The sequence below is a fragment of the Cuculus canorus genome, chromosome 3, assembly GCF_017976375.1.
Source record: "Cuculus canorus isolate bCucCan1 chromosome 3, bCucCan1.pri, whole genome shotgun sequence".
Taxonomy (NCBI): Eukaryota; Metazoa; Chordata; class Aves; order Cuculiformes; family Cuculidae; genus Cuculus; species Cuculus canorus.
In genome coordinates, this window is record NC_071403.1 from 103,691,598 (window position 1) to 103,704,231 (window position 12,634).

At 43.5% G+C, this 12,634-nt stretch overlaps 1 protein-coding gene across 1 annotated transcript in view; it reads right to left on the minus strand.

Moving 5' to 3' along the window:
- MOCS1 (molybdenum cofactor synthesis 1) overlaps positions 1-10,775 on the minus strand; it is a 29,970-nt gene extending 19,195 nt beyond the window's left edge. The window contains 3 exon segments of the mRNA XM_054062120.1: positions 1,482-1,649; positions 2,259-2,391; positions 10,569-10,775. Of these exon segments, the coding sequence (XP_053918095.1) occupies positions 1,482-1,649; positions 2,259-2,391; positions 10,569-10,712 (445 nt within the window). The 5' untranslated portion in view covers positions 10,713-10,775.
- Positions 10,776-12,634: the final 1,859 nt, after the last annotated feature.

Below are 12,634 nucleotides of genomic sequence, written 5' to 3' on the forward strand. Positions count from 1 at the left end.
CTCCTACAGTGGTTTCCTCAATTGCACTTATGACTGATTCCAGAAAAGGTATGCGCATCTCCTAATACATGAATTAACAAGTCTACACTGCACCACTTCAATCTTGAAATGTGTATATTGTAGTGAAGCCATCCAACTGCTCATCCCCCACCCTTGGACATAGATTCTACATTCCACTATCAGCTGCTTCAGAAAAGTCTCGAACATGTTTTCAGCAGTCCCCAGGATGTGATTTAGCTTTCCGCAACTGTTACTTGCCAAGTCACAGTTTATGTATATGCATGTGTTAACAGAAGATTTGAAATTATCTAAAGAACTGCAGCAGGTCTCTGAATAACATGTTCTCCTACAGTAGCTTCAAATCGCATCTGTTCACTGAAACAGCAAAAAAGTTTGAACTTGAATATAAGAAAAACATAGTAATAGTAATCAAGCAGTAACATTTTTGAGCTTTAGTGGTATTTCACTGACCACTTACAGTTAAGAGAAAAGTTTGCTGAAAACAAACCTAAGTGAAGTCTCAGTCCTATTCAGCACCTGAGATCCTGTAGCCAGCTTCTATAAACCATCTAGAAATTCAGATAAACCAGTATACTGTGCTAAGACAGCTTTAATAACAATTCCCAAATCAAAGTACGCAGAAAACATTTTGGGGCATTTTTTTCCTTCAAAGAGTTTTCCCATAGTCATTATCCATGGTCTATCCAGATTTGAGACTTTTATCTTGATCCCAAATTTGTGCACCATAGAGCAATACCAAAGTCTGAACAGACAAAAAGTGTTTACAGACTTAATATGCCAGTTTTCAATACGTCTTAGAAAAAAAGAGTAAGGCTAATACAAACCTATGATAGAATGAACTAATGCAACAGGACAATCATCTTAACATCCATTACCCTTACCCCAAAAACCATTTCTCACTTGTCAGTCACTAAAATGATCACTATGAATCTGTCAAAGTTCATCTGTGAACAAGAACAGAGGCAGAATAATGAAAGTCCAGTGGTTCAAAAAGATCTATCTCCCTCTTTTAGCCACAAAATTAAGCCTTTGAGAATTCTATCACTGCAGTAAAACAAAAACAAAAGAGCTTTCTATCCTCCTGATATCAATTCTTTAGAATTGCAGCAATATGATAATTATTTTGCAGAGACCTGGCTACCCTCAACATCAGAGTAGCTTTGCTGAGTAGAAGAAGCCATCAGCTACTGCTGATAAATCAAGAAGGTGCATATGCTAGAAAAGAAAGTTCTGCACCGAACTGATGACGTTGTTGATTTCAACTTTTTTTCATGCCACTATCATACGCTGAACTGTAAGACATACTCACAATGTCAGGAAAAAGCGCTGTTATTTCATGTATAATTATTCTTCAGGTTGTTGGACTGTAGACAGGTTGTTGAATTAGTAGACAATTTTAAGCATAGTTCTTGGATCAATATATAGCAAGTCCTTCGAAAAACAGCGTACTGCAAACTCACCCACAATATCAACCACATCGGGTCGGATTAGTGGTTCTCCTCCTGTCAGTCGAATCTTCTCTACACCTTCTTTTACAAACAGTCTGGCTAAACTGATGATCTCCTGAGCAGTGAGTAGCTCTGATTTAGGGGTCAGCTGAACACCCTCCTCTGGCATGCAATACTGACCTGAACCAAAGAATAAAGAAATACATGGGAAAAAACAATCAGCACCAGTTAACCTAATGCTGATAGGAAAAATGTGCCAAGAGCAATGGATGTCAAATGACTCTGCTTTTCTGAAATAAAGATCATACACCGAATCTAGCAATTTCCTGTTTTCTTTCAAAAGAAAACCCTGGACTCATTAGAGGGGTGTCAGAACTACAACTGATTCACTTTGAAGGAAAAGCTGATCTTATTTCTATCTAATCTGCATTCTGAGATGAAATTGTGAGAATGTCTAGGTACATGCTCTCATGCTGAACACACACTTTGGGTATGGTATGCAAACATCCACAAGCACCGTCATCCAAACCACCCTAAGTCTGATGAAAGACCTGTTATTCCCACCTGTCTCTGGCAGATCCCTAGGCTTGCTTGTCCTTCCCCATCCCACCAGCAGTTCAGCCCCAAATCAGTCTCCAGCCACCCTTTACCACTACCTTTGTGAAGACAAAAACCAGCACAGGGCCAACACAGAAATAAGCAACCTAGCACAATTCTTGGCCTTTGCAGAGTGTTTTTCAGCCTAATGGTGTGTAAGTGCTTTCTGCAAGGAAGCAAGCAGACACTTACACCTGAGGTTGCATTTCTCAGTCAAAGAAATTCGCAAGTAGTTGTGCTGACGCCCAAAGCTGTCCGTCAAAAAAGCAGAGAAGGGTGCAGCATGTTCCAGGAGAAAGCGTCCTCTTCCTGAGCTTTGCACTTCCTGTAAGGAAAACAAGCATGTGCTAAATATTTGAATAGTTATCCCCACTACCAACTGCTGTATAAATATTAACTTTGGACTCAACTGATAATTATTATTCCATTTTTCCCCACAGGGACAGCAGCACAAGGAAAACCCATGACTTGTCTTTATGGTCAAAACTGGCCATTCAGTGATTATTTTCACACTCTCCTTAATTCCTTGTAACTGTACTATTATTTTCCCTGTGCAATTAAAGATACAGCCACTTTGCCACATGTGTTTAAGGCCTTTTTGCTACAGGTGTTTTGGGCTTTTTGTGCAGAATAGGCAGTAGCCCAATCTCGTTACAGCCCTCAGAAAAATTAAATCCTATGGAGAGTCCCTGCACCTCAGCACAAGAGAACTAAAAGTTGTGGTCAGTGGATGTTGTCTCTCTTGAATTCAGCAAGGTTTTTTACACTGTCTCACATAATATCCTCATACTTAAGCTCAGGAAACATAGGTTAGATGGGTGGACAGTGAAGTGAACTGAGAACTGGATGGATGGCAGAGCTCAGAGGGTTGTGACTGGTGGCATACACTCTAGTCAGAGGCAGGCCTGTAGCTAGCAGAGTTCTCCCCAGGAGTCAGTACTGGGCCCAGTCTTGTTCGACATATTCATCGATGACCTGGATGAGGGTACAGTATACCCTCAGCAAGTTTGCCAATGATACAAAACTGGGACATGTGGCTGATATACCAGAAGGCTGTGCTGCCATTCAGTGAGACTTGGACAAGGCAGAGAGTTGGGCAGAGAAGATCCTACTGAAGTTCAACAAAGGCAAGTCTGTGGTTCTGCACCTCAGAAGGTATAACCCCCTGCATCTATAAAGGTTGGGGCTTCATCTGCTGGAAAGCAGCTCTGTGGAGAAGGACATGAGAGTCCTGGTGGACAAGAAGTTAACCAATGTGCTGTCATGGCCAAGATGGCCAATGCTCTCCTGGGGTGCATTTAGAAGACTGTGGCTTGCAGGCTAACAAAGGTTATCCTCTCCCCTACTCATTCTACTTTAAAAAAAAAAAATTGTAAGTAAAGTGTAACGTATTCTAGAGCAAAACAGTTTTTGGGAAGTACTAAGTATTTGCCCTACAGAATGAGTACCGATTGAGGTATCAAAAAGTCAGGAGCTGCTAGTGGAAACAAATTCAGTTCAAGTTTATAGGAAGCATCTTTAAAACATCACTACCATAGGTACCAGAATACTGTAGGTTATAACAAGGTCTAAATGCATGTTACATCTCTTTCTCTACACTTGTAAAGCTGAAACCACTCTGTTACTTCGATAAAATATTTTAACACCTTAAGTGAAACACAGTAACTGAACCAATTCTTATCATGGCACTGCAGAAAAGCAGACATTTACCAACATACTTTAATCAGCTGCTATACACTCGGTTGAGGCATTACATACAAACGCCCACAAGCAGCACCACCCAAACTTTGCCCAGTCTGACGTCTTTTCATATACAAGATCACAGTTAAATTAACATTTTATAGAAGATCAATTTAATAACTCTGGCAGAGGCCAGCTGAATAACATTAAGAAATGAAACAGAGAAAACAGAATCAAAATAATTAAAGGAAATGCCTCCACTACGTCCTTGTTAGTTTACCACATACATACATTTAATAGCCAGCTAAGAAAACTGGAAGAAAGGTAAAGGACTCCCGGATGCACAGTGAACATCTCCAATGAAAGACCTCTTCCAAACCATTTCTGGATACACAGTGTTCTCAAAGTGAGAGGGGGGAAAAAATCAGCTGCAGAATTGTGCCTCAAGTCAAAATAATGCTTACTAGTCCTGATAGGCTTCAGCAGGCAAAGGATTAAATAAAGGTTTGACATAAAAAATCAAGATGTAGCATGAGGAACTAGAAAAATGACACATTTGCTAGTACTGAAACTACTTTACTGAGGAAAAGTCATGACTTCTGTTGAGTGAAAAACAGACCTGTGATATCTCCAGACATACTAAAATTGGCATGTATGGGATGATGTGAACGAACTGCACAGAAACACGCATAGCCTCAGCCATCACCCCCACCCCGGCTCTGGTGATCACTTAATCACTACAGGACTTAATCCTGCACAGTATTTTGAAACAGTTCTTGCAAGAAGTCTGGAAAGGGTCAGCTAAAATGTTGAACAACCCAGATATGCTTCCCCAAAACATTTCATTCTGAAAGCATTTCTAAGAAAAACTTGGGGTAGGTGGAAAACTGAGAGGGCACCCTCAATAACCAGATCTGCTAGACAGCAAAGGTTATCTGGGGAGAGGCCCAGCTTCAGCCATCAGCAGCTGCAGAAATTTTGATTCCAGCTGTGCTAACACAACAGCTGTTGCAAAACTTACAAGCAGAAGCAGTCTTTCTTGCCAGCACAATATTTCTGCTAGCTTTTAAACAATCTGCTACACTTCTTGATCCAAACAGCTTTGTGGTTAGATAAGATGATCTCCAAGAACATCCCTGGTAGTATGGGGTTAGAGAAGATAAAGGAGACACAAAGTGCCCATTTTAAAGCACAGAAAGCATCTGCTTATCCCTGATAAACCAGCAGTACTAGCTTCCATGTAACTGCTTTCCTGCCAGAAGGAAGCAATCTCTTTCCGTTTCAGTTTTGTGGCAGTGGCCACAACAGCAGAGGGACGAGGGGAACACATTGAGCCCACCCCAGAGCCAGCCTGCCCTCCCTGTCCCACCACAGCAGCAGCTGCAACCCCTCTGCAGCAACGCGTGCTCCCACACTTACACACATTCTTCCATCTCCCACTTCTCCAATGTGCACAGGCAGAACAAGTCATACAGTTTTTAATGATTCCGCACAGCATTAGTTTCCCCAAGAAATTCCAGTTTGGGAGCTTGCTTTGTTGGAAATGCTGGCTCTGTTGCACTTGGGAGAGTTTCTCAGCACACAAGATGAGTTAAGTCAAAGTACCCAACTAAATATCCAAACTTCATTTCTGCTTCTTACCCAGTTAGAAAACTCACTCCTAAACAGACCAAATCTGGCGATATCTTAAATACTGACAAAGAAAAACACAACACAAGAATTTTTTTCTTGGAAAGTGCACTGCTTTCTGTCCTGGTTGAATTTCTGATGTGCTCCTTCCTATTATTTTGAAGTATTCACATTTGAGAGGGAAAGGACTCCCATGGTTATAAGCACTATTTCAGCCCTTCTTGTAGGAGTACTCCTCTCCTGCTTCTTTCTCAATAACTCATTGCACCTTTTTCAACATCAGGCTTCCTTACCTAGTCCAGCAGAAGACAGAAGAATATGAACATCCTTCCTCCCCATTTCAGAGCGTGCATAAGAGGGAGGGAAAGAAGTGAAAAGTTGCTCCCTGACAAAAAGGAGGCAAGAGATGGAGACTTGAATGACTGCATGTAATAGATACCAAAGCTGCATGCTTTCAAGGACAATAAGATACTTAAGTAATTTCCTCTTTCGAGTAATGAGGCACCACTGGAGTGGGAAGCAGGAGAATGGTTCTGCTTCTGGTCTGCCATGCACCTGCATAGCTCTTACACGCAAGGAAGCTAAAGTAGCGGGACTTACTGGAGCAGTAATACTGTCTAAAGTGAACTGTCAAGAACAGGCACTTAGCAGGCAGGTGGCATCAACATACTTTAGGAAATAACTAGATCTTGCACTCTTGCTGTAAAATAATGGGTATTGTGATGGAGAAAAGAAAAAAAGTTTTCCAGAGCTACTAGAGCTTATTTCCATTAACTTACTGTGGTGCAGAGACATGGGTTTGTCTGGGAGGGAAGAATGACTGGACATGGAATTTTTAAGCTGTTTATTCAGTTTCTGTCCAGTTTGATGTCAGCGAGGAAGAATTAGGAGACACCCATGAGAAGTTCAGTAGCATTAGCTTGAGCTTCGGTGGGAGTGGATCCTGTATTACCAAAACTGCCACTGCATCCAGTACTGCATTCCACTCATTTTTATCAGTTCCACAGGCAAAGACAAACATCAGAGATGGAAAATCAGCTGCCTTCCTGGTAACTTATGGCACTTTCTCAGGTAGTTGTGCAAGTGGGATTTTTCCAAAGGGAGAGAACAGGGTGAGGTTGGACCTTGTCACTTGTAGCCTATGCAAAAGCTATTACAGCAGGCAGAAAGCAAAAGCTGCTTGCTACTACTCCCAGGCTATACAGAAGGGGTTATTCAGTTCCATGAAGCTGGAAAAGATGAGTGGTTGTTGGTATTTTAACATATCAATGCTCAACCACAGAATTTTTTCACTCAAAAGGGACAGTTATAATCCTTAAGTCCCCGCTCCCCTTTCTCCACAGCTGACAGGAGACACTTCTGCACATCAGAAGAGCACGTCCCACCACACAGGTTGCTTTATCTGCTCCGTGAGAAAAAAAAATAAAATAAAAAAATCACTCTTGGGGCTGTCAATCCCATGTTCTATACCAGTACTGAAAGAATGAGAGCGTAAAAGACTGCACCTAGCAGCTACATTTTGACAAGCTGTCAACCCTTCAGACTTGCCAATTCACCTGTGACTTCCAGGAGAACGCAGTGAAATTGGAAGCTGTCACCAAAGGTATTAATAACCACCAGGATCACCACGAACTGACAGATACTGTAAAGGTCCAGTTAAACTCAAGGGAGAATAGAGCTCTTATGTATTTATCAAGCTGAAGATTGAGTACTATACTTGCTCTACCCTTCCACCTTCACCTTATCTCCAGTGATTTGTGCACTATGAAACAGCAATGCTTGCAAACACTTCTGCACAGGCCTCAGGGACCCCACAAGGACACAACTAGCACTGCTCCTGCACTTCAGCTCCTGCAATCTTTTCGGGTTCGTGCATTAGTGCTGCCACCTCACTGTAGTACCTAACACTGCTGCACCAGCATCACAGGGATAACTCAGCAAAAGCTCTTCTGTTTCCTGCCTCACGGTGACATAGCGCCCTTGTTCAACCTGGAAATTAGACAACCACAAAGGCTGAAATGGGTCTAAGCAGGTCAAGTGCCAGGACGAGGTCTGAGCTGAGAAGTCCAAGTCAAATGTTTTTCTGAGGGCTGCACAGCTGCTGACCAACACTTGACCCCAAGAAGCATGCCACAGTTCTGGTTACCAGCACAGAGCGTGCTGCTCAGGGACTTTGATCAGCTACCCACAAAATGGAGCTGCAGGACACAGAGTTTCAGACATGACTGGCCAAGAACAGAGGCCATATGAGGTCTTCCTAGACAAGTTAGGCTCTCCCCTTTATCCCAGTGGTGAAGACTTCATTGAGACCACAGAAAATTTCAGGTGGTTATGTTTGAATTACAGGATCCACAGGAACAGATGGAGGAAGCTGAAAGGAAACTTTGTACCAGGATGGCAAAGACCTTTACTGGAAATGATAAATCTGGAGCAGAATAAAAAAAAAAAAAAAAAAAAAGCTATGCTATTTCCTCAATGTTATTGCTCGCGAGCCTCACTATCTAAAGAGTCCTCTCATATTCCTGCTCTGCTCCAAAAAGCCGGGATTTTTGCATGTAAATTTCCAACTTACAATAATACACACACACACAAAAAGTACAAATTGCCTTTTCTACCGTATTGGAGCATACACAGTTTTGTAGTAGAAATATGTAAGCTTAAATTTTTTTTATTTGATAATGAAATTTGTACAGGTCTCCTCAAGTGCACAAGACGACAGACTTCCCTTTGTTAACTATGAATTAGTGAAGAAATCCTTGTATACAACAAACCATGAAAATGCCTCTTCCAGAGCGTCTCTTGCTACCTGCCCTCATCTAGTCTTAGAAAAAGACTCTGGGCACACATCCAAGACTGATAACTATCTTAAATACTAACATACAGACAGGCTCAAACATGTGTACTAACCAGTCTACTAGTAGCCTGATCAAGTTCTGGGTTTTATTTGTAAACAACTGAGGATCAGCTCTCCAAGTATATCAGATTTCACCTTCAAAACTCACATAAACTTTTATAGCCTCAGATCTGCCCAGTCAGGTTATCTGGTCAATAAAATCTCACTTCTACTTCACACAAACAAAAGCTATTAAGTGTTTCTGCTAGAGGGTGTGACTTACCAAGCATTGATATAAAGTGTTACTATGGATAGCAGATACAGGACACAGAGATAGCATGCACACAAACTTAACATAAATTCAACACACAACACCAGTACAGCAGCAGTATAAGCCACACTGTTTATAACCTAACCCAAAGATGTAGAATGGATGAATTTGGACACAGCCTTTCAGTTGTCTCCTGAAGCTCCCAAGTTACAGTCCTTTCTTCCACAGCGGGAAGGACCATTTTAAAAGGGGATAAAGTACAGAGAGCATAGCATTTCTTCTCCTCTTGGCACCCCCTGCACCTAAAAGAAATCCATAAACTAAACAGAACCCATAAAACATTTTCAGTTCCAACCCAGAAGATGGTAAACCAGTATGCACAATTGTTTTGAACATCCAAAAGCACGTTTCACTGCCCCCTACTACCGTAATGCTAGTTGCTCCTCTCTACACACGAATCACCAGAGACACCGAGAAAGGTGCAATGGGTATATTATGACTGTAGAGTTGCTAAGTTTGCACTGTCTTTGCTTTTATATTAGCTTGCTTCTCAGGCCCTGCAGGGTGTTGGTCTGTGCCTCAGCGTACTTGTCACAGTTATTATGCCACACATACAAATCATCCACACCATTCTTCCAGCCACAGTGGCTTTCATCCCCTAAGAGAGCAGGGCTTTCAGAGGTCGATGTTGTAACTGAGCCCTCTCAAAAGCATTCCTCAATGTATGTTAGAACTACTTGATTCAAAGAAAGTAGTAAAATTCTGGTCAGAATTATTTTTATTAAAAAATACTTTGTTTAGAAAAAACAAAAGATATACAATAACCTTTTGAGATTTCTGAGCCAAGTGAGCATTCAATACGGCAATGCAAAAATCCATTTGACTTTCTGTAAATAAGCAAGCGGTAGTAAACCTATTCAGTTCTGGTGACAAAAAGACTGTCACCAGCAGCTTGTCACTAGTAGCTTTAACTTATTTTGTGTTAAAGCCAGTCAAGCAATTGCAAGTAAATCAATAAATCATGTCCCAGCCAGGATTGCTCCAAATGCCGTGCCCTACTTCTACGAGACATTTAAAGAACTTCTGCCTGTCTGTGCAGCTCTTCCTCCTGCATTTGGACAAGAGACCAAATCTATCTGGGGGATTGAATGCTGAACTAGGAGGAGCTAGATCTGGACAACACCTGTGCTGATTTCGTGCCAGTGACAAAACAAACAGCTTCACTGCCAAGCTCGCGTGATTGCTCCGAGTGCAACCACCGAAAGCTGCCAAACTACTCAATTTTAACCCAGGCAGAACAAATACCATTGTGCAATCTGTTCTTTCACCGGGAAGGAACACAGAACTGGCCCAGTCCAAGAGACCAAAAGTCCTACTTACTTAGAAGAGAGCTGTGGAGGGATTGTTTACAAAGGCTTGTAATGATAGGACTAAGGGCAATGAGTATAAACTGGAGAGAGGCAAATTTAGACTAGACGTAAGAGGGAACTTATTCACGATGAGGGTGGTGAGGCAGCGGCACAGGTTGCCCAGAGAAGCTGTGGCTGCCCCATCCCTGGAGGTGTTGAAGGCCAGGTTGGATGGGGCCTTGGGCAGCCTGATCTAGTGGGACGTGTCCCTGCCCATGGCAGGGGGGTTGGAACTGGATGATCTTTAAGGTCCCTTCCAACCCAAACTATCCTATGATTACTTTCAAAGTAAGGGTGACGCTTCGAGCAAGTAAGCACACAGAAGTATATATATTTTACTACACTTAGCTGACTGTCCCCCAGCATACAATCACTTTCACCATTTCAAAATCACCTATAAGTTACTAAATCAAGTCTTTCCTCCTCGAGGCAGCGTTTCGGCGCTGTCCCGGCCAGCGGACCCCACAGACGGCGGCGGCACCAGAACTCCCGCACTGTGGCTCCCCTCGGCAACCCCAGGGGGCGAAGCTACCGCAAGCGCCCCTCCACGAATTATGTCCTCCTTCATTTTAAGCTCAAGGCATCGTGGCGGGATTCCAGAATCCCGAACCCTCTCCAGGGCCCCGCGGGCAGCGACACCCGCACCTCCCCGAGCCGGACCCCTCCGCGCTCCGCCTCACCTGAGCCGCGGCGGAGGGCGCGCGCGCCGGGGCCCCGGTGCTGCACGCGCGGAAGCGGGGGGGGGCGGCCGCCAACCTCAGCGCCCCCCGCAGGAGCGCGGAGCCGCCGCGGCGCCCCCGACCCGCTGCTGCCACCGCCGCCATGGGGCTGGCCGGCACCCAGCGCGCAGGGGGTTTGCCGGCGCCGCCAGCCTCCCACCGTCACGCGGGGGAGGGCGGGAGTGGGGGGGCAGAGCAGCCAATCAGAGCGGGCGAGCGTGCCGCGGTGCACGCCGGGAGTTGTAGTCCCCCTCCCTCCCTCGCTTAAGGGGCGCTGGTGGCAGCTCCACGCGCCCCTCAGCGGGAAGGGCGAAACCGGAGAATGAGTGCGGCCCGAGTTCTGCCCCGGTGTGCAGGGAAATACGTAAAACATTGTCAGAAGATGGGCTTGGGAACTAAGTGAGATGCAGTGGGTGTTAGCCTGGAGAAGAGAAGGCTCCAAGGAGACCTTACAGCAACCTTCCAGTACCTGAAGAGGCTACAAGAAAGCTGGAGAGGGACTGTTTATAAAGGCTTGTAGTGATAGGATGAGGGGCAATGGGTATAAACTGGTGAGGGGTGGATTTAGACTGGACATAAAGAGGAATTTCTTCACGATGAGAGTGGTGAGGCACTGGCACAGGTTGCCCAGGGAAGCCGTGGCTGCCCCATCCCTGGAGGTGTTCAAGGCCAGGCTGGATGGGCCATGGGCAGCCTGGTCTCGTGGGACGTGTCCCTGCCCATGGCAGGGGGGTTGCAACTGGGCGATCTTTAAGGTCCCTTCCAACCCAAACTATTCTATGACTCTACCATTCTATGATTCTGGGGAACGAGAAAATGACATTCCCAGTCCAATGTAGTTTCCGCTACATTCCCAGTGTTTCACAGATAAGGGGCTTTATGGCAAGATGTATAGTGACCCAACACCCACCTCCTCTGGGTAGTGGTTTTGCAGACGGTGTTCACCCATTGCTAGGCTGAACTTGAGGGTCCTATCCTGAACCTGTTTCACACATGAAAGGAGCACTCAGGTGTGCAAAATTTTCCTGGATCACCCTCTCTGAATCATGTTAGCTACTCTTCATAAAGACATGTATTTCCGTAAATGACTTTTGTTGCTTTTAGCCTTAGAACTGTGCAGCTACTGTATTGTTGTAGCTGTTAGGAGTACTCACAACTTTCTACACCAGGCTGCTTCTATAATAACTCTTCCAGTTTAAATAATTTTGTTTTCTGTTACCAAATCGCTGTGTCAGGGGTATTTGCATTTGCAACTAATGGTTTCAGAAACATTAATGATTCTTTGCCCTAATCTTTCAGTGTTTGACCTGTGCAGTACTTGTTGATGTGTGAGAAATGGCCTTATAATAGCTTCTGTCAGCTGTTATTTCAAGACATAGTTATATGTGCTGTTACAGATTCAAATGTTTAGTCAGATTGTACTTAAATCTTTGCTCTGTAGCAAAGCACCTTCTTCTGTCCAGTTCAGTTTTAAGCTGATTTTAAACTTTATTCTGTCTTTAGGCTGGATAGAACCTAACAGGAAAACTTAATGTAATATTGTTTGTTCCACATGCCCGCCCCCTGCAAGCTGATGCCATTTGAAAAGAAATAGAGACTTGAATGTCCTATAATGTCACCAAACATCTATTTTGAAGCCATTCTCATCAGTATGATGTCAAGGTAGCATAGACACTGATCAAAACAATAGGGAAGAGAGCAAGGCAAAATACGGTTTTTAATTACAGCTTACAAAGGATGCAGAAGCAAGCTTGATGTTCACGTTTAGAGTAGCCTGATGAAGCGTCTCTTCTCCCTGTAGAACTAGAATAACTATAATTAAAGAATTTAATTGAACAGCAAGTGATAATAGAAAATGTTTTAACTTCATATTCAATGTAGTAATTGTTCAATTCAGTGAACTTGTCAATTGCAAAAAAAAAATTAGATATAAAGTGAATAAAAATAAAAAATTGTTACAACCTCAGAAAGAGAAAAAAATGTATAATTTACTTAATCAGTATTTTAAAAAATCCACAATATCTCTA